The sequence below is a fragment of the Pelophylax lessonae genome, assembly GCF_965119305.1.
Source record: "Pelophylax lessonae genome assembly, contig: HAP1_SCAFFOLD_146, whole genome shotgun sequence".
In the NCBI taxonomy this organism is placed as follows: domain Eukaryota; kingdom Metazoa; phylum Chordata; class Amphibia; order Anura; family Ranidae; genus Pelophylax; species Pelophylax lessonae.
In genome coordinates this window covers 394,124-421,182 of record NW_028120134.1, presented here as the reverse complement: position 1 = coordinate 421,182, position 27,059 = coordinate 394,124, and the positions used below count along the sequence as shown (strand labels likewise).

Genomic DNA, 27,059 nt, shown 5'->3' with positions numbered 1-27,059 from the left:
ATGGTGCATCCTCTGCAGGCGGGGCACGCCCGTCCTTTTTGTTCAGTGCTGGCCGTGTTATTCAGCCACAACATGTAGAAGAGTTGGTGGAGTGGATCATTAAGCCGTCCTTATCCTCCTCTTCCTCTGACACCCACGCTCATACAAGTTTGCCTTCCACCGCAGCTGCCAAAGTGGCCCATTCCACAGGCTCCTTCTCCACAGCTACTCCTTCTGTCGCCCCATCATCATGCACGGAGGAGTCACCTGAACTGTTCGATCATAGTGTCAGTGACATGCTCCTGGAGGATGCGCAGCAATTTGAAAGCTGTGATGTTGGTTCGCAAGTTGATGAAGGGAATAATGTGAGCCTAGAGAGAAGGGGTGACAATGATGGATAAGAAACTAGCAGTCATGTTCCCACAGCTGCAGCATACTGCCAAGTTTGCTCCAGTGACGAGGAAAGAGGGGATTATGAGGTCACTGACTGTACTTGGGTGCCTAACAGGATAGAGGAGGAACGTGAGGAGGAGGAGGCACAACTCCAATGAGGCAGGATGTGCTCCAGGGGCCGCCATAGGAGTAGCCGACCTATTGCATCACAGCACAAAGCTTCACAGGTGAAAAAAGTTCATTAGTGTGGGCTTTTTTCAGCACATGTGCAGTAGACCGCAGCATTGCTTTTTGCAACATCTGTCTGAAGCGGATCAATCGTAGCCAGAACACCAGCCGCTTGGGCACCACATGCTTGACAAGGCATATGACGATCTGCCATGAAGTCTGTTGGCAACAGCACCTGAAAGAGCCACACAATCAAAACAAAGCAAGCATAAATCACCTTGCTCCTCATCTGGGATCTCTAACCCTACTATACCTCATGTCTTCTCAAATACCAGCATTGAGAGAGATGATGGTATAGCAATGAGTGGCACAGATACTTGCACCCAATCTGCTACCAGTACACCACCGCTTGATTTGAGCAGCAAGCAAATTTCACTACCCCAATTGCTGAACCGTACAAAGAAAGAAATAATGTCCCAGCCACCCACATGCTCAGCGTCTTAATGCTAGCTTGGCCAAATTGCTAGCACTACAATTGCTGCCTTTTCATCTGGTAGACTCTGCTCCCTTTCGCAAATTTGGGGAATGTGCTGAACCACAGTGGCAGCTACCAAAAAGGCATTTCTTTTCACGTAAGGCCATTTCGGCTCTCTACCATCATGTGGAAGGTAGTGTTTTGGCCTCGTTGGACAGAGCAGTTAGCAGGAAGGTTCACATTACTGCTGACTCTTGGTCCAGCAGGCATGGACAGGGCCGTTACATTTCCTTCATGGCGCACTGGGTAACTCTGCTGGCAACTGTGAAGGATGCAGGACAGGGTTCAGTGTTGCAGCTTGTTTTGCCACCATGCCTCCAAAAGGCTGATGCTGGTTCTGACACATCTGGCTACTCCGCTACCTCCTCCCCCTCTTCTTCTTCTTCCTCCATGTCCTCTTCTACTGAATTGTCCTCTGAAGCAGCAGTGCTCCCTAAGCATTCAAGGGGCTACGCAAGCAGTCAGGCTAAAAGAAGCCATGCTGTGCTTCAGTTGGTCTGTCTAGGGGATAGGAGTCACACCGGGCCAGAGATTCTGTCAGCTCTGCAGGGGCAGGCTCAGAGATGGTTGATGCCACGACAGCTTGAGCCAGGAATGGTTGTATGCGACAATGGCACCAACCTTCTCTCCGCCCTCCATCAGGGACACTTGACACATGTTCCATGCTTGGCACATGTCCTGAATCTGGTGGTGCAGCGTTTCTTGACCAGATACCCGGGCTTCCAAGATCTCCTGAGGCAGGCCAGAAACAATGTCAGTACAATGTCAGTGCTCGCTTATCTAACATTCAGCGGGAATTCAACTTGTCCACCAACCGCCTCATTTGTGACATGCCCACCTGGTGGAAATCAACCTTGGCAATACTGCAGCGGCTGTACACGCAGAAGAGGGCCATCAATGAGTACCTGTGTGAGTATGGCACAAGGACAGGCTCAGGGGAGCTTGGATTTTTTTCGACAGTGGCTTTTGATAAAGAATGCATACCCCGTCCTGACACCATATGAGGAGGCCACAAGGATGGTGAGCCGGGACGATGCATGCATCAGTGACACTATCCCTCTAGTCTACCTGCTGGAGCACACGCTTCATGGAATCATGGACAGGGCACTTGAGGTAGAACAGTGGGAGGAAAAGGAGGACTTCCTTCCCTCACAAGGCCCCCTTTATGCAGATATCATGCCTGCAGGGCCACAAAACACACAGGAGGAAGAGGAAGAGGAGGAGGAGGATTGCGGCAGCATGGATGTAGAGGATAGCATACAGCAGTCTTCAAGGGATGGTTTTGATTCCCCAGAAACCCCAGGAGTTGTACATGGTTGAGGAGAGGTTGCTCCTGCTGACAATGTCATCCTTAGTGACCCAGAGGACTCAGAAGCTCATGCCTCCTCCAACTTACATTGCATGGGCTCCATGAGTCTGCAAAGCCTGCGAAAGGACCAGAGGATTTTTGCTATCAAGGAGAGGGATAATTACTGGTTGGCAACCCTTCTTGATCCACTTTACAAGGGTAAAGTTGCAGAGCTCATCCTGCCTTCGCAGAGGATGAAACATCTTGGGGAGGCCTTGAAAAAAAATTTGTGTAACACCTTTCCAGACACTGGCAGGTTAACATTCTCTGGACGTGTTTCTGAGGCATCATTTAGCCAAGCGGTGGAGAAGACAGCCGGCTGACCAATGCCTTTAAACACCAATGCCTTTAAACCGTTCTTAGTCCTCAGCAGCACCCAGGGCTGTTAGGTTTAAGCAACCATCGGCAGTGTCTCCATCATATGGTGCAGGATGATCTAGGGGCAAGAGCAGACTTGGAGACCTTTCCAACTGAGCATCCACTGGGTTACTGGGTCTTGCGGATGGACCGCTGGCTAGAACTTGCTCAATATGCACTGGAGCTACTGGACTGTCCTGCTTCCAGCGTGCTTTCCGAACAGACGTTCAGTGCTACTGTGAGTGCGTTTGTCCACAGACTCTGTTGACCAGCTGACTTTTATCAAAATTAATTAGTCGTGGATCAACAACAGCTATCAAGCCCCTGATGCTGATGTAACTGATTGAATTTGCTAGGGGTCTGCCATCCTTTGAAGACTGCATATTCTGCCTATCCTATTCCTCAACCTTGATTCTGCTAGCTTCCAACAATGTTTTTGGTTTAGGTCATTACCAACCCCCAAGGCCTAATTTTTCTGCAGTTATATGACAGGTGCATACAATTTAAATTTTGTATGTAATTTTTAACAGCAGGCCCTGTCCCTCCCTGCGCCCAGTGCCCAGCAAGAGTAACTGTGAGGGGTTACGGTGTTCAGGCACCAGCAACAGCAAAGGCCCAATTTTTGGCACCTGTATGACAAGTACATGCGACTTCAAATTTGTATGGAATTCTTAGCAGCAGGTCCCATTCCTGCGCCCAGCAAAAGTAACTGTGAGGGCTTACGGTGTTCAGGCACCACCAACAACCAAGGCCCAATTGTTCTGCACCCGTATGACAAGTACATGTGATTTGAAATTTGTATGTATATTTGTATATGACATTTTTTCCTTTAGAAATGTCAGTATTGCTGCAGCAGGTTACATACATCGTACATCTTTACAGGCACATTCAGGTGACCCCCAGGCATGATATTTGAAGGAATTTTTCATTTTTATAGTTTCACTTTAAGCCTCATTAAAATCAGTAAATCAGTGCTCCTTTAAAAACGATTGCTTTTAAAAACGTTTTTTTCATTGCTACATGTTCCCCAGGTCAGGACCCGGACCCCCATACACTTTTTTTGGGCAAGAACCTGCATTTAAGCCTTCAAAATGTTTGGCTCATCACTACTTGACACGCCTGCCAGCTTCTGGCACACTATAATCTGGAGTGACCAGCCCAAAATAGAACTTTATGGTCACAGCCTTTGCTATGTTTGGAGAGGAAAAATACCATCCCCACTGTGAAGCATGGTGGTGGCTCACTGATGTTTTGGGGGGATGTGAGCTCTCAAGATGAATGCAGTTTGTTATCAGAAAATATTGGCAGATAAATTTCATTCTTCTGCAGGAAAGTTGCGCATGGGACGCTCTTGGACTTTCCAGCAGGACAATGACCTGAAGCACTAGGTCAAGCTGACCCTTCAGTGGTTCCAGCAGAAAAAGGTGAAGCTTCTAGAGTGGCTATCACAGTCTCCTGACCTTCATATAATCCAGCTGCTCTGAGGAGATTGCAAACGTGCGCTTCATGCAAGATGACTAAAGACTTTGCATGACCTGGAGGCATTGTGCCAAGACTAATTGGCAGCTCTATCACTGGCAAGAATTTGGGGGTCTCATAGACAACTATTACAGAAGACTGGCCGCTGTCATTGATGCTAAATGGGGGCAATACACAGGATTAAGAACTAAGGTTGTGCAGACTTTTGAAAGGGGGGGGGGATTTTATTGGTTTACTTGTCATGTTTTGTTTTATGATTGTGCCATGCTGTTATCCTCTCTAGTTATAGAATAGGAATCCCAAAAGACAGCCCTCACAATTTCCACTCGCCTGCTCATATTTGGCAAGTGGAAATTAGCAGAGGGCGCGAGTGTTGAGCAGGGGCAGACTGGGCCGACATTTACATGGCTGATCGCTTCTGGCAGAAATGGTGCAACCTTTTCTTACAGGGCATCAGAGCGGCCCGAGGGGCAATTGCCAGGAAACTGTCAGGAGAAGAGCTGGCCGGATCACACAGAGCTGGGATCTCCCACTGTGACACAGCTTGGAGAAGAAACGCTGGTCGCAGTCAAAGTCCTGCCTCCTGGACCAGCTCCTATGTTAGTCCAATGCCGGTCCAGGAGGCGGGACTCAGTTAGACAGCGACCAGCGTTTCATTTACAAGCTGTGGTACAATGGGAGATCCCCGCTCTGTGTGATCCGGCCGGCAATCCTCCCGATTCCTTACTGTGATCCCTGCTTCATTGATGGGCACTGATGAGGCCGCACTTATGGGCACTGATAGGCTGCATTGATGGGCACTGATAGGCTGCACTTATGGGCACTGATAGGCTGCACCTTTGGGCAATAATAGGTTGCACTGACGGGCACTAATAGGCTACATTGATGGGCACTGATAAGCACTGATGAGGCTGCACTGATGGGAACTGATTAGGCTGCACTGATGGGCACTAATAGGCTGCACTGATGGGCACTGATAAGGCTACACTGGTGGGCACTGATAAGGCTGCACTGATGGGCACTGATGAGGCTGTTATGATGGGCATCGATGAGGCTGCACTAATGACCACTGATGAGGTTGCACTGATAGCCATTGATGAGGGGGCACTGATAAGCTGCATTAATAAGGCAGCACTGATATGCTGCACTGATGGGCACCAATAGGTTGCACTGATGGCCACTGATAAGGCAGCAATGATGTGCACTGATGGGAACTGATGAGGCTGCACTGATAAGGTATCACTGGTATGCTGCACTGATGGGGCTGCACTGATAAGGTATCACTGGTATGCTGCACTGAATGGGGCTTCACTGATGGGTACTGATAGTGCAGCATACCAGTACCCATCAGTGCAGCATATCAGTACCCATCAGAGCAGCCTAATGGGCACTGATGAGGCCGCACTGATGGCACTAATGAGTACTGATATGCTTTATTTTAATATTGTTTAAGTTGTTGTTAATATTTATTTTTGCCACTTAATTCTGCATAAAATATTTAAGAATGAGATAATTTACGAGGGTGTGTTTAGGGGTAGAATTAGGGGAGGGGCAGGGAAGGGGTTGGGTGTGGCAATTGGTGGTGAGTAACACTTAGGCCCCCTTCACACATACGGTCCGTTTGTCCGTTTTTCATCCATCCGTTGACGGATGAAAAACGGACATCAATGTATCTCTATGTATAAACGGATGGCAATGGAAGATCATCCGTTAACATCCGTTTTCATCCGCTTCCGTCAATGTCCGTTTTTTTGGAACGGATGAATGCCCTATTTTTCATCCGTCAAAAAAACGGATCAGACGAAAAACGGATGAAAAACGGATACATTTTGACGTGACTGAACTGATGAACTGAACGGACCGTATGTGTGAAAGGGGCCTTAGGGCTCTTTCCCACGGGCTTTCCGTGTGAGAGCTCCGCTGCGGTCCTTTCTTTTTTTTTTTTTTCACGGAGCGGATGACATTTCTGTCATCTGCTCCGTAGGTCCGCATATCATCCCATCCGTTTGCGGATGATATGCGGACCTAATGTAAGTCTATGGGCACTGCGGATGTCAGCGGATGACACCGCTGACATCCGATTTTCCTTCCTTTCTGTTTTTTGAACGGAACAAAAATAGGGTTCTGTTCCGTTCCAAAAAACGGAACAGAACTGAAAGGAGGAAAATCGGATGTCAGCGGATGGTATTCCGCTGACATCCGCAATGCCATAGACTTACATTATGTCCGTTTATCATCCGCAAACGGATGGGATGATATGCGGACATACAGAAAGCCTGTGTGAAAGAGCCCTTAAGCTCAGGACTTTAAATTTTGAGCCCTGCCATAAGAAAAATAGTAATGGGTTTTGCTGGCTCCCTCACACATGCTGTATATTACCAATTCTCCAAGGGGGAGGGGGAGGAGGGGGGAACATTTCAGCACAACTGTAAGGTGTCAGATATTCTAGGATAGCACATTACATGAATGATGAGAAGAACACAAGAGTCTCCGATCCGATACAGATCACAGATTATATCACAATGATTTTTTTTTCCTCAGTACAAATAACTTTATTTCTATTTTATAGGGGCTCTGAGGGTCGCAATGAGGACACCACTTGTGTCATTACGGAGGAATCAGGATGTCACCATTCCCTGTGATATATATAATCTAAATACTGGGAGTCCCATTTCAATACTATGGAGCCGGACATCAGAGAACGGCACTCTGCATGATGTGTATGAATACAATAATGGAAAAGGGACGCCATACAGACCGGGATCTTCTATGAAGCTGACGGAAATCCTGAATGGAAACGCTGCGCTCTACATCCCCCGGGTCCAGTTCTCCGATGAGGGGGAATACACCTGTACAGTGATAAATACTCCGCATAAAGATGAGGGTAAAGCTACCCTAGAGGTGTCAGGTGAGTGATGGTGACATTGCCCCTCTCTTCCCCCATACTGTGTTATATGACTCTGGGGGTTGATTTACTAAGAGAGTTGAGAATCTTTACTCAATATATTGTCATTGTGTTCACTTTGAATTCTCCAATCAAGGGCAGTTAAATAAATAGACAGGAATTTTCTTATACTATAATTGGACAATTAAAGTGAACCTTTCCCGAGTGAACATTCTCTCTTCCTTTAGTAAATCAGCCCTTATGAGGAATGCCCCCCCCCCAGAGAAGTGCTCCCTCTAGTGGTGGATGTGACAGACTAGAGGGAGCCCAGTGACCACATCTACTGACTGGAGGTGTCTCCTGTGTCCCTTCCATCTCATTCACCATTACAATGGATTCTTCTGGGTATAATCTGCACAGTCTGTGGATCTGATCTCTGAGTTTTCTGCAGATTAGAACAATAATGATTATTCTCTGTGCAGTTCCTCCATCAGCTGATGTGACACCGGCAGATCCATCCATCGAGGAGGGGGCGGAGAAGACGATAACATGTGAAGTTCACAATTTTTATCCAAAAGATATTTCCATACGCTGGGTTCAGTATCGTAAGGATTCCTCTGACTGTGAGACCCTAGAGATCTGGACCTGTGTGAAGAATGTACGTATGAATTCAGACGGGACGTATAATGTGACAAGTCTACTGACCCTGAACCCCAAGATTGAAGACAATGGGAACACCTATTCCTGTATTATCAGCCACCGATCTCTCCAGACTGAACTGCTTAGGAATGCCACCATCACAGTGACACGTTAGTAAAATCTCTTAATATTTTACATACCATAGCATTCAGAATAGCTAACACAACCTGTCTGTCATATAGAAAGTGAAGTGTTTGGTTGTGTGAAGAGCTCAGACTCTAAGCACCAAGAGATGCCACCAGCACACCTCCAGGAAACATTCATTCACCCACACTGGGGGTACAACTAAGTGTGATATAATGTGCTGGGTCCTCCATACATGGGTGATTACTGGTCAATTTGCACTCACCAATGGTGGGGTCCTATTACTAAGTTGGGAACAATTTGCCTGTATACTCCACACATTAAGAACTTCACAATGTCTGACTCCTGATTACCAACATCCTTTCCAGGAGAATATCTCTGTGAATATGTATGTCAGTGAGGAACATTTTCTGTCTGTACAAGAGATAGGAAGGCCTTGAAAAAAAAAATAGAATTAGGGGGAAAAAATGTTTGTTTTTTTTTTCTTTTTTTTTCAAAGCCCTTTGTTTTTTTTCCAAAAAAGAAGTATGAAATATATATTTTTACAATGATAAATAATATAGCTAATACATTGTATTCAAACATATAACATGAAATTATGTAGTCCTAAATTATTGCAAGTTCTCTCAGCTGAAGACAGCAAATCCTGGAATACAATTCAAGTAACACTGTATTTCTCAATGCAGTTCTCAAACAAGAGAAAAAGGCATTTCTGTCACTAGGGGGTACTGCAGGGGAAAGGCTTCAGTTAATTTGATTGTGGGATCCATCTTGTAACTCCTACAGTTGGGTGATTGTTGAGATACAGTAGATGATAGTTCCTGTCCTCTCAGGCCTTCACTGACAGGTAAAAGGGGGAATTTGTCTGACAAATTAGTTTATCTTTATAACCTTTAAATGATTCCTTTGAATGTTGTCCACCATCACAGCATATTGTTTCCCTATACTCTGCCCAGTAAATTGTTTTTTTTCTTTTCCTCCTCTCAGCAAAATTGTGAGACCAACATCTAGAGTTTGGAAACATTTCTACCATGCAATTTCTGCTGAGAGCAAAGCTGCAATTTGCAGATATTGTGAGAAAAAAAATCTTCTTTTCCAAATGCTACAAAGATGTCAAATCACACCCCGGCATGCCAGAGGTGCCCTAAATGATGACAGAACCTATGCTGGCATGCCAGAGGTGCCCTGAAGACAATAGTTTTAGTTTTTTAATTTTTCTGAAAAAAAAAAATTCTGTAAAAAAAAAAAAGAGGGGAAACATGGTCATTTCTCATGGATTAAAAATTCCAGAAATGTTACATCTCTAGGTGGTGTCAGTTCTATCTGTATGTTCAGGGACCTCCACCACTAACAGAACACCCCTAGGCTCCTTCACAGGCCAACAGGGCCAAGTTTGAGGTATCCTCGTCATCATCCTCGTGATACACTGAACTGCCCAACATACGTGTGGGTAGGGGCAGCATGATGAGGCGGGCAGACAACACACACAGTCTGAGTGCAGTAAGAGAAATATGAAAATAGTTATATGAAGCGCTTTTTTTAAAAAGTGTAATAAACATAAAAAGTCCATATGGCTTTGAATAAGAGACAGATGAAAGCCCCCCACCAACTTCAGGGTGATAGATGGCACACACAACACCACTGTGGTTCAAGCAAGTCTCCTTACCTGAGGAGTTTGTAACAGATTCCCAATACTCTGGCTGAGTATATCCGTTGTAAGTCTCCCAAATCCCAAGTGATGAAGTGATTACAGCTCCTGGTTCCCCAAACATCAGCCTAGACTTGATGAAGGGTAAAACGAATCTCTTTATGCCAGGCTCAATGGCCCACTTTTATACAATACAGAGACACAGTAAACATGCCCATGACACTCCCATAAACACACTAGGTTAGGTGAGCCTGATTACATAATCAAATGCAGATGAAAATGTGTACAGAAATATAATTAACCTGAGCTAATTACCTAGCCATCTTGACAGGAACAATAGGTGAATGGGAATCCAGACCCAGACAATTTTATAATTAACATGCTAATTAAGTCAGCACTGCAACAAGGCTAAAACAAAGTACATTACACATTATCCTAAGAACAAACACAGAACATCTTATCAAACAGACAATAGCAGGAGACCCCAGGAGCAGACTGTCCGGCTCCTACATTGAAGTACATGGAATACACATCTAAGCGATGCTTTGATATTTCAGAAGTCACAGAGTTCATGGCAACAGTCTACAATAGTCTATGAGGCAAAGCTCATACAATGTTCTATCATCCTGATACAGTGGAATTAATGTATCATAGATTTCTTGAGAGATATTGTTGATAAATATTACTGTCCCATTTGAAGTAATCCAAACCATTTTCTCAGTGTCCATTAAGTAGTTGTACATCATTTTCTCGGTCACCCTGTGCCCCTAGCATACACCTCACAAAGAGTAGTGTCCCCTTAACCGCTTGCAGACCGCCACACGACTATTTACTGTGGCGGTCAGCCCCTCACAGGCAAAGCGACGTAGTACTACGTCGCTAGCCTGTGAGGGTCTAGGGAGCGAGCGCGCGCCCCTGGAGGCGCGCTCCCGCGCGGTCACGGACCCCCCATGTCCGCCGGTCATTCGCAATCGTCCGGTAAACCGGAAGAAAGGCAGGCGGCTAATGTAAACAAGCCGCCTGTCATTCTCCCCTGTGTAGGAACAGTGATCATAAGGTTCTACTATGTAGGACCGTTGATCATTGTTCCTACACCTCAAGCCACAGCCAATCACAGTTAGAAGCACGCCCCTAGGGACACACATAACCCCTCCCTCTCAAAAAAAGTTAACCCCTTCACTGCCAGTGTCATTTTACAGTAACAGTGCATATGTATAGCACTGATTACTGTAGTAATGTCACTGGTACCCCCAAAAGTGTCAAAAATGTCAGTCAAGGGTCCGATCTGTCCGCCGCAATACCGCAAAAAAATCGCAGATCGCCGCCATTACGCGTTAAAAAAAAAAAAACAACAAAAATGACAAAAATCTTTCCCTTTGTTAGTAAACGCGATAACTTTTGCGCAAACCAATCAAAATACGTTTTTTGCGATTTTTTTTACCAAACATATGTAGCATAAAACAAATTGGCCGAAAATGTTAAAAAATTTTGATTTTTACATTTTATTTTGGGGAATTTCATATAAAAAAAATGTGAAAAATATTGTTATTTTTGCAAAATTTACGCTCTTTTTTGGTTTATAGCACATGATCAAAAAATCGCACAGGTGATCAAATACCACCAAAAGAAAGCTCTGTTTGTGGGAAAAAAAGTTTAGGTACAGCATCGCATGACCGCGCAATTGTCCGTTAAAGTCATGCAGTGCCGAATCGCAAAATAGGCCCTGGTCAGGAAGGGGGTAAAATCTTCCGGGGCTTAAGTGATTAAAAGCCAGGGCCCATAGTCAGTAGGCAGGAGGCTGGCCTCCACACTCCTCCAGGAGCCCGTGGCGAATGTCCAGGTAAAGGGGCGTTCATCACAGAGTTGAACCCTCAAATTATAGAGTGGTCATCAACGCAAAATTCACAGATCAAACCAGGCTTGAGACCAAACATCAGGTGAACAGCTCCCATCAGCACATATGTCTATATATGTGCTTATAAGCTTCAGACGATAAATGGCTCAAACGATCAGCATCCCAATAAGTATAATATTCGACTCGTGATCATTTTCAGTTCATTAAAATCCCGAGATCGATCGGACGAGTGCTAGCTCTATCTCTTATTTGTTGTTGATAGTGTCACTGTCCGCTGTGCACTCCCGACAAAGGAAACAAAATAATGTCTGCATTATGCAGAAACCCTTGCAGTTAGGCATGAAGCCTTCTCCTTAAAAACATCTGAAAGCGGAATTCCACCCGTTTACGTGTTTATTAAAAGTCAGCGGCTACAAAAAGTGTATCTTCTGACTTATAATAAACACTCACCTGTCCCACCATCCAGCGATGTAAACATCCCTTGTAATAGAAATAAGCAGGACAGGTCAAAAAAAAAGTAATTTTTTAAGTCCCAAAAAAAAAAAAAAAATAGGCCCTTTAAGGCCGTTGGGAGGAAGAGACGTATGACGTTGCTCCGGTACTCCAAGGTCATAGAGTGGAGTGGGGGCCATCTTGCCCTCACTCAACTTCCTGCCTGGGACCCAGAAGACGCGGGTAGTTTTCCCTGCTACCGATGGCTCTGGTAAGCGGGGAAAATGATTGGGAAGCAGCAGTAGGGGGGACACCTCTCCCACCTCCCATAAAAGTGATCCTGCGGTGAATCCGCCGCTGGGACCACTTTTAATTTACCAATTTTTTTATTGAAAATTATACACGTTGAAGATTACAGAGGAGTATACATGCAGTTGACAGAATTCAATGAGTCAAGATACAAATAGCATAAACATAAGAAAAACACAAATGACAACCCGTGTTTGGGATTCTTCATCCCTAGTAAGTAACAGATTGTGCAAGACATAGCGCTATATTCAATAAAGGAGAGCAGACGTTTGGTTCTAGAATTGGTGGAGCAAATCATCATGCATTAGAGCAGGGGCGGGGAACCTTTTTTCTGCCAAGGGTCATTTGGGTATTTATAAAATCATTCGGGGGCCGTACAAAATGATCAACTTAAAAATGTGCCTGTTATATTTGGTCAAAAATGTAATTAACTCACCCCTAATTTGATGGATGCAACTGCTTCTCTTTGGTGAGGTGTGTGATGTTAGCTGGTATTGAAGATGTTGCTACTCGCAACTGGTTTTTCATGTTTGCGTCGGTCAGTCTGGAGCGCAGTCGACTTTGTTGTGGTAAGTTTTGAAAAAAACTGCTGGTGGGTAATGCTGGTGGGTATAGCTGGCTGGTACTGCTGGTGGGTACAGCTGGCTGGTACTGCTTTGGGTACTGCTGGCTCAGGCTGGTACTGCTGGCTTGTACTGTGCTGTGGGTACTGCTGGCTGGTACTGCTGGCTCAGGCTGGTACTGCTGTGGGTATTGCTGATTCAGGCTGGTACTGTGCTGTAGGTACTGTGCTGTGGGTACTGCTGGCTGGTACTGCTGGCTAGTACTGCTGGCTGAGGCACTGCTGGCTGAGGCTGGTACTGCTGGCTGGTATTGCTGTGGGTACTGCTGGCTGGTACTGTGCTGTAGGTACTGCTGGCTGGTACTGTTGTGGGTACTGCTGAGTGCTGACTCTGGCTGGTACTGCTGTGGGTACTACTAGCTCTGGCTGGTACTGCTGTGGGTACTGCTGGTTCTGCTGTGGGTAGTGCTGGCTTTGGCTGGTACTGCTGTGAGTACTGCTGGCTCTGGCTGGTACTGCTGGCTCTGGCTGGTACTGCTGTGAGTACTGCTGGCTCTGGCTGGTACTGCTGGCTCTGGCTGGTACTGCTGGCTCTGGCTGGTACTGCTGTGAGTACTGCTGGCTCTGGCTGGTACTGCTGGCTCTGGCTGGTACTGCTGGCTCTGGCTGGTACTGCTGTGTGTGCTGCTGGCGGGAAATGCTGGCTAGCAGCGGCGCCACGCTGGAGGAAGTGGCGATGTTTCCTGTATTGGTCACAGGCGGAGTGCATATGATATAACTCCGCCTGTGATTCCCTCAGACCGTCAGAATGGAGCCGGAACTATACAGGAAGCATTGGCTCCGTTCTGACAGATCAGCTGAGAGACACAGACTCAGCTGCACGGGGGGCCGGACTAAATGACTTTGAGGGCCGCATATGGCCCCCGGGACGTAGGTTCCCCACCCCTGCATTAGAGGAACATTAAGAATTACGTTCCCGTTACTATTTGACCAATGTGGGGCGTACATGGAGACCACTACTAACTGCATGTTTCTGGGACCCGAAGCCATCTATCCCATATCTTGTGGAATTTGGAAGGACAGTCTTTCTGTTTATATATAAACTTTTTGTACGGCAAGGTGTTGTTTCTTTCTGTCAGCCAGGTGCTGAGCCCAGGGGGGTGGGGGTGTTCGTGCATCCATTGCCTGGCAATAAGTTTTCTAAGATCTTAGTGAATCTATCTATATCAATATCTGGGAGTATCCCCAGTAAACATGACTTAGAGTGAAATGTTAGAGGAGATCCCATGTTGCCATGTAAGAACTGTATTATTTGCTTCCAGTAGTCTTGAATTTTTAGGCATTACCAGATCAAGTGATAGAAAGTACCCTGATCCCCCTTACACATCAAACATATGGTATTGTGGTCCCTTCTGTACTTGGCCAATCTGAGAGGGGTAAGATAGGAGCAGTAGATCATGTATAGCTATGGTAAACGATCAGATAATTTCGGGGATACAAGTTTTCAATTTTCCAAGGCTTCACTCCACTCCTCATCTTCCAGAGTGCCCATATCACTCTCCCATCTTGGTTTAACCACTTAAAGTAGAGTTCCGGCCTCAGGGGTCAATTTGAGCTAAAAATCCCCCCGGGACAGTCAGGGTTAGTACATTCCACATTGGATAGCCTCTGAACTGTCCCGGGTCGCACTTACCTTTTAGAAGAAATACTTACCTTGAAAATTTCTTCTCCAGCGCTGCCATCTCAGGTGTGGGCAGCTGAAGCCAAAGCGTCCCTCTTCGTGTCCTCTTCCGTGATGTCGGAGTCCCACAATGCACTACACCGGCCCCGCTCGTCACTTCAGGGGCAGGCGCGGCACCCCTGCACAGCTTCTGGGCATGCCCAGAAGCTTTTTAGCAGTGAATGCCGTGAATGCCACGCCTGCACCAGAAGTGACGAGCGGGGCCGGTGCAGTGTGGGAGCACAGTGCATTGTGGGATCTATGACGTTCAGCTCCCAGGAATCATCGCAAACCGGAAGAGACGGTGCGGGCCACAGCCGCAGAGGGAGGAAGTGGAAGGAAGGTGAGTATATTTTCTTCTATAATAAGGTAAGTGACCAAAAAAAAATAATCGGCAGTATCCATTTCCTTTTCAGGTTGCACTCAGCAAGCAGATGGCTCAAAATTGATTTTTTTTTTATTTTGAGGCCGGAACTCTGCTTTAAGGACCGAGCCCATTTTTGACACATTTTGTTCACAAGTTAAAATCAGTATTTTTTGCTAGAAAACGTCTTAGAACCTCCAAACATTATATATATTTTTTTTGTCACGCGGTATTTGCGCAGTGGTCTTTCAAACGCCATTTTTTTGGAAAAATTACGAAAAATTTAATTTCACTGCATTTAAAAAAAAACTAAACAGTAAAGTTAGCCCATTTTTTTTGTATATTGTGAAAGATGATGTCACGCCGAGTAAATAGATACCCAACATGTTACGTTTTAAAATTGCGCACACCCGCGGAATGGTGACAAACTACGGTCAATAAAACTCTCCATAGGCGACGCTTTAAAATTTTTTAATGGTTACCAGTTTAGAGTTAGAGTGTAGCTCTTTCTTTTAAATGATTGCTCTTGCGGCGATACCTCATATGTGTTTTGAACAGTGATTTCATTTGCGGGCGCGACTTCCATATACGTTTTCTTTCTTTTAGCACATGTTTTTTTAAAAAAAAAAAAAACTGATCACTTTTATTGCTGTCACAAGCAATGTAAACATCCCTTGTGACAGCAATATGCAGTGACAGGTACTCTTTATGGAGGGATCGGGGTCTAAAAGACCCTAGACCCCTCCACTGCACTTCCATGTATTCAAAACGCCGAAAACTGCATTTTTGAATACATTCACTCTTTAAATCCGGCACCTTTAGCAGCCAAGCAACCCGGATGTGACATCATGGAGCTGCCTCCGGGTTACGTCATTGGAAACCTGATTGAAGCCACATCCGGCTTTGATCGGGACTCCATCCAGCTGGCGGATGAGCTGACTGGTTGCTTGGGTCTCCCGGTGGGACAGAAGACCTGGGCAGAGCAGCGGAAGGCGGCGGGAGGGGGGAGTGTCCCCTCCCACTCGCTGGGGTAACAATCGAGCGGCTCCTGAGCGGCATCGGTCATTACCGCCGGAAAGCCGACCGCCGGCTCTAAAAAAACGGTACCAGGGTGACGCCTCTAGCTAGAGGCATCATCCCGGTACAACCACTTAAAATCAGCTTACGTAGGTCTACGTGGCTGATCGGTAAGTGGGTAAGCACACTAGCAATTTCGGACGAGGAGGGAAGGTGCGGCATAGTATAAAATGTTGTGATCCGGTTCTTGGGGTCTTTGCCCCTAATTACTTCCATAATAGGGATTGAGTCGATCTGGGGGGCACCAGAAGCAAACTGTGCTTGAAAGGCATGACGGATTTGCAAGTATCTAAAGAACATGTGGTTTGGTAACCGGTATTCATCTTTCAACATATCAAAGAATTTTAGATTGTGGTTCGCTAATATGTGGGATAAATAATATATGCCCCTGATGCTCCACACACCTGGGTCTGGGATTGTACAGAACTCCAAGAGTGTGGTGATATGCCATAATGGTGTAGATACATGAAGTATATATATATATATTAGTGGTGCACCGAAATGTCGGCCACCGAAATTTTCGGCCGAAAATGGGTTAAAGATGGCCGCCGCGCGCGCAGCGCAGGTTTCAAAAGACCCGCCTCTGGCCGGCGGCCCGCCTCCTGGTGATGTCACTACTACTACGATCTATGCATGAATGAACTAACAGACGCGGCGGGTGGGCGAGCGCCCGCTAATAGCTGTAACTAAATAAGCACTTCATTTCCCTATCAGGCGGGTATCTCTGCTGACAGGGAAGTGAAGGGCTCACTTAATTATAGCTATTAGCGACCGCTCGCTCACCCGCCGGGTCTGTTAGTTCATTAATGCATAGATCGTAGTAGTAGTGACATCACCGGGAGGCGGGCTGCCGGCGGTCAGAGGTGGGTCTTTTGAAAGGAAGGACACTGGAGGAGCTGCAAGTAAGGACTCGGAGATTGCATCATTGGGATGGGAGGGACATTTTAAGTGAGTACATCAGCTGTTTTTATTGAAAAATTTTACCAAAAAAATATTATACTACGGACAGTTCCTTTATACCTATACATATAAAGGAGGAAACCCAGGATCATTGCAGAGGGAATACATTTTAAAGACCCAAAAGCCAGATAAAGCATTTGGAGGTCCCCTAGACATGAGCAGATATACACGGATCAACATGCAAAGCTATGCAATGCTATGCTGTTACCTTACAGCAGTAAGGTGAGTGGCCTGTGAGCACTTAGTTGTTATTACACTGAAGATTTAGGCGGGGGGGGGGGGACACTGAGGCAGGGGGGGAGGGACACTGAGGGGGGGGGGGGTAGCTGAGGCGAGGTTAGCAATGGTATTTGTATTATGCAGCATGAGGGGGTTAATGTATTGCCACTGCTGGTCACTCATCTATTAGTGACCGACCAGTGGCAGTTAATTAACCCCTTTGTGCTGCATTAGTGCAACCAGTGTCAGTGCAACCAGTGTTAATTAACACTGATACTGGTTGCACTAATGCAGCAAAAAGGGGTTAATTAACTGCCACTGGTCGGTCACTAATGCATCAGTGACCAGCAGTGACAATACATTAACCCCCTCATGCTGCATAATACAAATACCATTTGGGGGAAAAAAGTCATTTTCGGTTTCGGTTTCGGCCCAATATTTTCATTTCGGTGCATCCCTAATATATATATATATATATACTGTATATGTATGTATACCAAAAAGTGTAGCGCTAATGAAAAACAGAGAATGTAAAAAAACACATTAGTCATAAAAACATGTGCAGTGACACAAACAAGAAAAATAAAAAGTCCATAAGGGTCGTGAATCCCAGAATGGATAAAGGGTGGAAAGTGGTAATCCAAAGATGGAGTCCCAATAGATGGTGAGGCAGGAGGAAAAACACCCGTGATAGGTAATGAGAGATGGCTGCTTACCAGAATGAATGGGCCCCCAACTTAAAGCGGAGTTCCAGCCATTTCACTCACCTGTCCAACGGTCCAGCGATGCGGCCGCCTGAAGCCTCGATCCTCTCCCTCGGCGCCGGCATCACTGCTGTGGGCACCTGGCTGTGACAGTTTGCGGCTTCACAGCCGGGTACCCACTGCTTGATTGGCCGGCAATCTTCTGGGACCTTTGAAATGTCCCAGAAGATTGCAGGTAGGGGGAGAGGAGAACTTCCGTTCAGGGCGCCGCAGCGCTCCGAGCGGAAGTGGGAGCGGGTATCTGTCAAAACTAGGTACCCGCTCCCCCCCGAAACAAATGACATGCCAAATGTGGCATGTCAGGGGGGTAGAATACCTAAAGCGGAAGTTCCACCTTTGGGTGGAACTCCGCTTTAAGTGTTTAGCTGCTATTATTTTGGGACAATATCATCATCTGTTCCTGTTTACATTTAGCGCAGGGTTTTCCCCCTTGATATATATATATATATATATATATATACATATATATACAAGAAGTTGGGGCAAATTAGGTTTGTCAGGCACTACATGCCACATGTGCCTATACTGATACAGAAGGGACCCACTATCTCCCAGAGTATCCGTCCCCCGTAGCCCATTTATTATTGCTGACAGATGTGACCATGCTGGAAACCTGGACCTGTCTATTTTGTTTATATGATAGAGCTAATACAGTTGAGATGCTAGGTAATATAGGTTTAAATCTGGGATTGACACCCCTCCTAGGTCTGTAGAGTTTTTAAGTTTCCTCCATGACAGCTTGTGTCTGGTATTCCCCAAACAATTGGCTTGAGAAGAGACTCCATCAGTTTAAAATGCTTAAGGGGTAGATATAATGGTGAGTGCCACAGAATGTAGGTAGGAGTATCATTTTAACAAGGTTAACATGGCCCGTTGCTCCTAATGGTAAGCAAGCCCAGATCTGTGTTTTTGTATTAATCAGAGATAAGACTATAATCCTTCCACTTTATAAAACTCTGGTCCGACCGCATCTGGAGTATTCTGTCCAGTTCTGGTCGCCAGTCCTCAGGAGGGATGTGTTGGAGCTGGAGAGAGTCCAGAGAAGGGCAACTAAACTAATTAGGGGGTTGGAGGACCTTAATTATGAAGAGCGTCTGCAATCGCTCGATTTATTTTCTCTGGAGAAGAGACGCCTGAGGGGGGACATGATAGCAATTTATAAATATCTTAATGGTGATCTCAGCTTAGAAAACAAAGCTATTCAGTCGAAGGGATTGCATGAGGACACGAGGGCATACAATGCGATTAGAGGAGAAGAGATTTAACCTCAGACTACGCAGGGGGTTCAAGATTAGGGCTACAAGATTGTGGAACTCTCTACCACAAGAGGTGGTTTCTGCGGGAAGTATGGTGGCTTTCAAAAGACTCTTAGACTTACATCTCAAGGATCAGAACATTCAGGGGTATGAGAGATGATTACAGCCACACACACCTACACAGTTTGAACTAGATGGACTATTGTCTTTATTCAACCTCACCTACTATGTAACTATGTAACTGCAAAAGAGGTTGTATATTATCGGGATATAGTCGGCTGATGATCTGGTAATTTGTATCCCGAGGTATTTAATACGATGCACCCTTTGCCCGGGGAGGTCTGTTTGGATGGGTAAGAACGGGGCATGAGACCTGAAAAAAGTTCCAAATTATTCTATTAAGAGCTGTTGACAAAGAGGCATCGGGATCAGCTAGGTAAAGAAGTGTATCATCTGCATACACACTTATTTTTTCTGGCAGGGAGCCCACGCACAGCCCAATCTCTCCTGGGTGCGAGTGAATGGCTATCGCAAGTGGCTCGGCCAGTGCATACAATAGGGGGGAGAGGGGACACCCTTGCCGGGTAGCCCTAGTAAGGGGAAACCGTTCAGACGTCCACCCATTCGCTAACAACCTGGCCCCCTGAGCCTGGTATAACAACTGTACCCATCTAATGAACTTGGGGCCCGCTGGGATCACTTTTATGTGAAAGAGGACCTCCAGCTGTGTATAGGAATACCAGGGTTATGGCAGCTATCTGCTATCCTAACACCGGTATGTAACGTCAAAGTAGTGACGTAAATATATGTGACGGGCGGTCCGGAAGTGGTTTAAGTTTGCTTTTACTTTTAACAAATCTATCCAGCACCGCACACTTTTGTTTCCTTATGCCCCATACACACGTGCAGATTATCTGCAGACTTTTGTCTGCAGACTTACCTTTTCTATGTAGTGCAAGGGCCTGCCGGATTGCATACAAATTGAAAGTGTTTAGGTTTGACCTCATATTATATGGTTTTGGTAAGTCTGCAGACAAAAGTCTGCAGATAATCTGCATGTGTGTATGGGGCATTAGTCTGGAATATGTTAATTCCCTTCTACTCAGAGAACAACCAGTTTACCGCCATCAAAACACGAGGCAGAAATTTAGCCTTATATGGTAGAGATGGCTGGACACCCCTGGCTTTGCCCCTCCACAGTTAGTGATGGATAGACTTCTACAAATCTAAGGGCTGGATAGCTCTCTTCTATGGGAAATCACGTTTCCCACCCCACCAGGTGTTTTAGTTGTTTCGTTGTTGTTCCAAGTTCATATTCTTACTACGGTATTCTGTGTCAGCATATAAAGAATGAGCTCAGGTTGTTTTGCTCGTTTTTTGTTTATAATTTCTTTTTTCTTTTGTGTTTTGTATCCAAATACTGCAAACTTTTTAATCTATGCGCACCGACGTGGTTTTGCACTGATTTGTATACTTTGCAATGTTCGGATGCTTTTTGAATTCAATAAAAAAAGTTTGGATTTAAAAAAAAAACATTTAGAAAAAGTGGATCTGGGAAATTTGGAGGTCCATCTTCTCCTTCCTTTCCATAAGGAATACCCTCTATATGGGGTACTGGAGGGTGGCAGCCATGGCTCCATTGCTGGGAGCATTTTCTGTATACCTGGGTGTATGGTGCCACCGCTTCTCTACTCCTCGAATATTTCTATGAAGTGGAATTCATCTTCTGGTACCTGGGGGAGATTCCACTCAAAGTCTGTCCTAATGTTCCTGACCAGATCACACAGCACATCATCCATCTACTGAGTTGTATCATCGGGGGGACATGAAGGAAGCTCTTTGCACATTAAGGTGCCGTCCCTCCCTCCTTCATGCATCAGTCCTATAAGGTGTCTGGTGAGGGTGGATAGGTCTGCGGTGATAATGTTAATTCAGATACAACCAGACAGAAATCATTTTCAGGTTTGGAAATGTTTCTACTTCTAAATCATGTTTTGTTCTTCATTATTACAGAGAAAAAAGATACCTCCGGAGCCGTTATCACCGCTGTCCTCCTGACACTTCTGTTGGTGTTGATTCTGGGTTTATTGGTTTTCCTCTACTTCAGATATATGAAGAAAGGTAAGGAATGTACACTGTCTGTTCATCATCAGATTTGTACTGTCTGTGCCGGGATTGTTCCAGAAAATAATCAATCAGCTGACCATGTGTTGTGAGAGAGGACAGTCATTCTGGATGTGTGCAATACACCGGTGACCTCACTGGAGTTCCATAGTGACTATATGTCTCCATTTCATGGAATCCAGCTAACAATATCATTGTATTTTTGGTGCCCAGAGCACCTCTTACCCGGTGTTGTGCCGAAATAGGTTTCCCCTTGCTTTTGGCTGTGATTAGAACTCCGCCCCTCCAGCCTGATGCAATCCAGCTCCTCCCAGCTCTGCCTCTCCAGCCGATCAATGCTCCGCTCCAGCTCCGCCCATTGTCTCTCCGTGGAATCTATTTACAAAACATTACAGCACTTTATTCACCCTGATCCCGCCCCCATAGGCGCCCCCGATGCAGCCATTCAGCTTCTGGATAATAGTGAAACATTAAACACATGCATATGAGATGATATAATGGTACACATACATGTTACATGTATATGAGATGATATAATGGCACACATACATGTTACATGTATATGAGATGATATAATGGCACACATACATGTTACATGTATATGAGATGATATAATGGCACACATACATGTTACATGTATATGAGATGATATAATGGCACACATACATGTTACATGTATATGAGATGATATAATGGCACACATACATGTTACATGTATATGAGATGATATAATGGTACACATACATGTTACATGTATATGAGATAATATAATGGCACACATACATGTTACAAGTATATGAGATGATATAATGGCACACATACATGTTACACGTATATGAGATGATATAATGGCACACATACATGTTACATGTATATGAGATAATATAATGGCACACATACATGTTACAAGTATATGAGATAATATAATGGCACACATACATGTTACATGTATATGAGATGATATAATGGCACACATACATGTTACATGTATATGAGATGATATAATGGTACACATACATGTTACATGTATATGAGATAATATAATGGCACACATACATGTTACAAGTATATGAGATGATATAATGGCACACATACATGTTACATGTATATGAGATAATATAATGGCACACATACATGTTACAAGTATATGAGATGATATAATGGCACACATACATGTTACATGTATATGAGATGATATAATGGCACACATACATGTTACATGTATATGAGATAATATAATGGCACACATACATGTTACAAGTATATGAGATGATATAATGGCACACATACATGTTACACGTATATGAGATGATATAATGGCACACATACATGTTACATGTATATGAGATAATATAATGGCACACATACATGTTACAAGTATATGAGATGATATAATGGCACACATACATGTTACATGTATATGAGATGATATAATGGCACACATACATGTTACAAGTATATGAGATGATATAATGGCACACATACATGTTACATGTATATGAGATGATATAATGGCACACATACATGTTACATGTATATGAGATAATATAATGGCACACATACATGTTACAAGTATATGAGATAATATAATGGCACACATACATGTTACATGTATATGAGATGATATAATGGCACACATACATGTTACATGTATATGAGATGATATAATGGTACACATACATGTTACATGTATATGAGATAATATAATGGCACACATACATGTTACAAGTATATGAGATGATATAATGGCACACATACATGTTACATGTATATGAGATAATATAATGGCACACATACATGTTACAAGTATATGAGATGATATAATGGCACACATACATGTTACATGTATATGAGATGATATAATGGCACACATACATGTTACATGTATATGAGATAATATAATGGCACACATACATGTTACAAGTATATGAGATGATATAATGGCACACATACATGTTACACGTATATGAGATGATATAATGGCACACATACATGTTACATGTATATGAGATAATATAATGGCACACATACATGTTACAAGTATATGAGATGATATAATGGCACACATACATGTTACATGTATATGAGATGATATAATGGCACACATACATGTTACAAGTATATGAGATGATATAATGGCACACATACATGTTACATGTATATGAGATGATATAATGGCACACATACATGTTACATGTATATGAGATGATATAATGGTACACATACATGTTACATGTATATGAGATAATATAATGGCACACATACATGTTACAAGTATATGAGATGATATAATGGCACACATACATGTTACACGTATATGAGATGATATAATGGCACACATACATGTTACATATATATGAGATAATATAATGGCACACATACATGTTACAAGTATATGAGATGATATAATGGCACACATACATGTTACATGTATATGAGATGATATAATGGCACACATACATGTTACATGTATATGAGATAATATTATGGCACACATACATGTTACAAGTATATGAGATGATATAATGGCACACATACATGTTACACGTATATGAGATGATATAATGGCACACATACATGTTACATGTATATGAGATAATATAATGGCACACATACATGTTACAAGTATATGAGATGTGTAGCACCACCCCCGCAGGAGCTGCTGATTAGATTATTGGGTCTACGTCCTGCCTAACAACCCACAGAATTGGCTCGAACCCTCCCTAGGCACAACTGACCCAGAATAGGACTGGAATACCAAATGGCTACACAGATTGGAATATAACACTTCAATAAATAATAATGACCTGTTACCTCTCTCCAGCTGCAGTCCTTCTGGGTAATACAAGGTGACCACACACAAGCTTGCTTTTAAACAGGAAAGTTATTTACTGTGAATCAAATAAACAGTTTCGATACAGTAAAATATGACTTTGTAAAAGGATATACTAATTAATTAATCAAAGATAAGATAAATACTGTGATATCACTCCTCAAGGGCACATTAATTGTTTCAGGAAATGTCTCAGAGCCTATAGGACCGCCATCTTAATCACTATTATACTTTTGGAGATAAGGCTCAGCATTCAGTTAGACACAGTATCAGAATGTCAGACCTATCTGAGTCCGCTGTTTCTTCTCTATATCTTCGCTAGCAACGTTGGTGCACTCGCAATTTGTAATCCACATTGAGGATGGGTGATCAATAGAGAGAATGGCAGCAAACAGTTAGTAATCACCGCGGGGTGTCTGTGCAGGATTGCCGGTAAAACTTCTGTGAGAGATGTACTGGGCCACCTGGTATATTGCCTTCTACTACTCTAAGGCTAATCCTGACTAAAGTTACTTCTTTGATAGATAGAGTCAGTTTTTGGGCAGGTGCCCTCTCACCAACAGGACTGTCTCCCAGGAAGCCTCCGCTGCTGTCTCAGTCTCCGGCCTCTGTCACCAGCCGCGCTAGGTATTTGGGGTGGATGAGTCTGGTCTCTGTAGAACATCGATGGGACCTCCAGGAGGGATCCTCTACTGGAGATGAAACACTGCAACTTAGTCACTTAAGGCCCAGGAGTTTCGGCCTAGCATACAGCATCAGCCCACAGCACTGGCATCCTGCTTGTCTCACTGTGTCTTTCCCCAGAGAGTGAGCCTGGCTCCTCCCTTCCTTTATAAAGCTTCCCCCAGAAGGCTGTGCGGTGCAGCAGTGCACCCTGGTATTCTCAAAGCACTATGGGCGATGAAGACTGCTCAACTTCCTGAAAGGAAAATAACATCAAAAGACATTCCATAGCCGCTGCAATGTGTCCTTTTGGCCACTAGATGGAGCCGAGTTCCTCTCAAATGTCAAGCAGCAGTCTTTTAGAACTTGTATAATGGAAGACCCCGCTACACACTCCCCCCACTTGAGAAACTTTGGTCCCCAAAGAGGACAACAGCATGTACTCCAGTGCATATGTTGGCAGTACACAAAAAAAAAACATTAACATATGCATAACAGGGAATCGTCTTCCTTTTCATAAGCAGAGTTCAAACTTAACAACTGCATATTACAACACAGGTTCGACATAGGAACCTCCCACCAATTGTCAGGGGAGGGAAGGTAATTCTGTTCACAGACCCCTGACACTTGAGTGGCTTGTACAGATGTGCCTGGGGGTGAGCTAGGGTTGTCCTCCACCAAATCTGCGGTGGAAGAACTAGGCTGATCAAGAGTTCGTTTGGAAGTAAAGATAGCCTCTTCTGAGCATTCACCCAATTGGTCATAGGTCAGTCTTTTGGGCGGGTGAATGACTCTTCTTTCCCTCTGTTCTTTGGGATGCACGATCTCAGAGGTACTAGGACCAGCCACTTCTGGGGATTCTTCAATGTCCTCCTCCTCATGTTCCAACACACAGGAATCTGATGCTTCAAGAGCGGTCAGTTCTCCTTCAGAGGAAGGTGCAACCTCCTCCTCAGGATCTTCATCATCAACTACTTCTTCTGGAAGCATGTGGAAAGGTATGAATTCGGGGGCTTCCGCCCGAAGGGTTCCTCTGTCAGCCAATTCGGATGAAGACAGGGAGGCAGGTGTGGGTTCTGGTAACTGAGACGACCACATCCAGTCAGGTACCTCCTCTTCATCTTCCAGATCTTCAGATGGAGAATTTCCCTCCCTCACATCTGGGAGTGTCGACTGAGATCTGGTGACTGGTCTGGACAGGCGAGAGGTCGAAGGGGTCTCTGGCGAATCTACGACAGGAGGCATGCGAACTGCTTCAGAGAGAGGCAGTAAATGGTTCCTATGCCAAGTCTTCAATGGACCCACACTTCCTTCAGGCCGAATTTGATACACAGGGAGGTTTGGTAGTTGCTTGCAGATAACATAAGGTTGGGACTTCCAGCGGTCTGCCAACTTGTGTTTTCCCGGGACACCCAAGTTCCTCAACAATACCCTGTCCCCTGGTTGCAAATCTTGGATCCGAACTTTTAAGTCGAAATTCCTTTTATTCCTCAGTCCACGTTGATCAGATGTGGCCTGAGCTTTATCATAGGCCGATTTCAGACTCTTCCGCAGTCGGTCCACATATCCCTTGTGCGATGCTGAAGAGGTGTGATCGGGCGAGATGCCAAAGGCCAAATCCACTGGCAATCGAGCCTCTCGTCCAAACATTAGACGATAAGGGGAATATCCAGTAGCATCACTGACAGTACTGTTGTAGGCATGCACAATGGCAGCTACATGTTTGCCCCAATGCTGTTTCTTCTCTGAGCTTAAAGTCCCCAACATGTCCAAAAGAGTCCTGTTAAATCTTTCCGGCTGGGCATCCCCTTGTGGATGGTAGGGAGTAGTTCTAGTCTTTTGGATGCCTAACAGATCTAACAGTCTCTTGATCAGTCTGCTTTCAAAGTCTCTTCCCTGATCTGAATGGAGGCGTTGTGGTAACCCATAGTGTACAAAGAACTTTTCTACAAGAACTTTGGCTACTGTAGAGGCCTTCTGATCCCTTGTTGGGAATGCTTGGGCGTATCTGGTAAAATGGTCTGTTACCACAAGGACATTCCCTTGGCCACTCAGATCAGGCTCTAGGCAAAGGAAATCAATGCACACCAGTTCCATGGGTCCCTGGCTTTGCAGATGGCCCATTGGGGCTGCTTGACGTGGCAGAGTCTTCCTTTGTATACATCGGACACAAGAATGACAGTATCCTTCAACTTCGGCCCTCATACAGGGCCAGTAGAACCTGTCTCTGACAAGCTGAAAAGTTCTTTCAGGTCCCAGATGGCCATGATTATCATGAAGAGCAGCCAGAACTCTCTCCCTGTATTTAGCTGGTAAGAACAGTTGCCACTTCTCCTCCAGATCTTCA

The 27,059-nt window shown here is 44.7% G+C and overlaps 1 protein-coding gene across 1 annotated transcript in view; it reads left to right on the top strand.

The window, feature by feature from the left end:
- LOC309543507 (hemicentin-1-like) overlaps positions 1-27,059 on the top strand; it is a 119,263-nt gene that overhangs the window by 36,045 nt on the left and 56,159 nt on the right. The window contains exons 2-4 of the mRNA XM_082275982.1: positions 6,829-7,167; positions 7,626-7,952; positions 21,106-21,213. Of these exons, the coding sequence (XP_082132108.1) occupies positions 6,829-7,167; positions 7,626-7,952; positions 21,106-21,213 (774 nt within the window). The remainder of the gene's footprint in view (positions 1-6,828; positions 7,168-7,625; positions 7,953-21,105; positions 21,214-27,059) is intronic.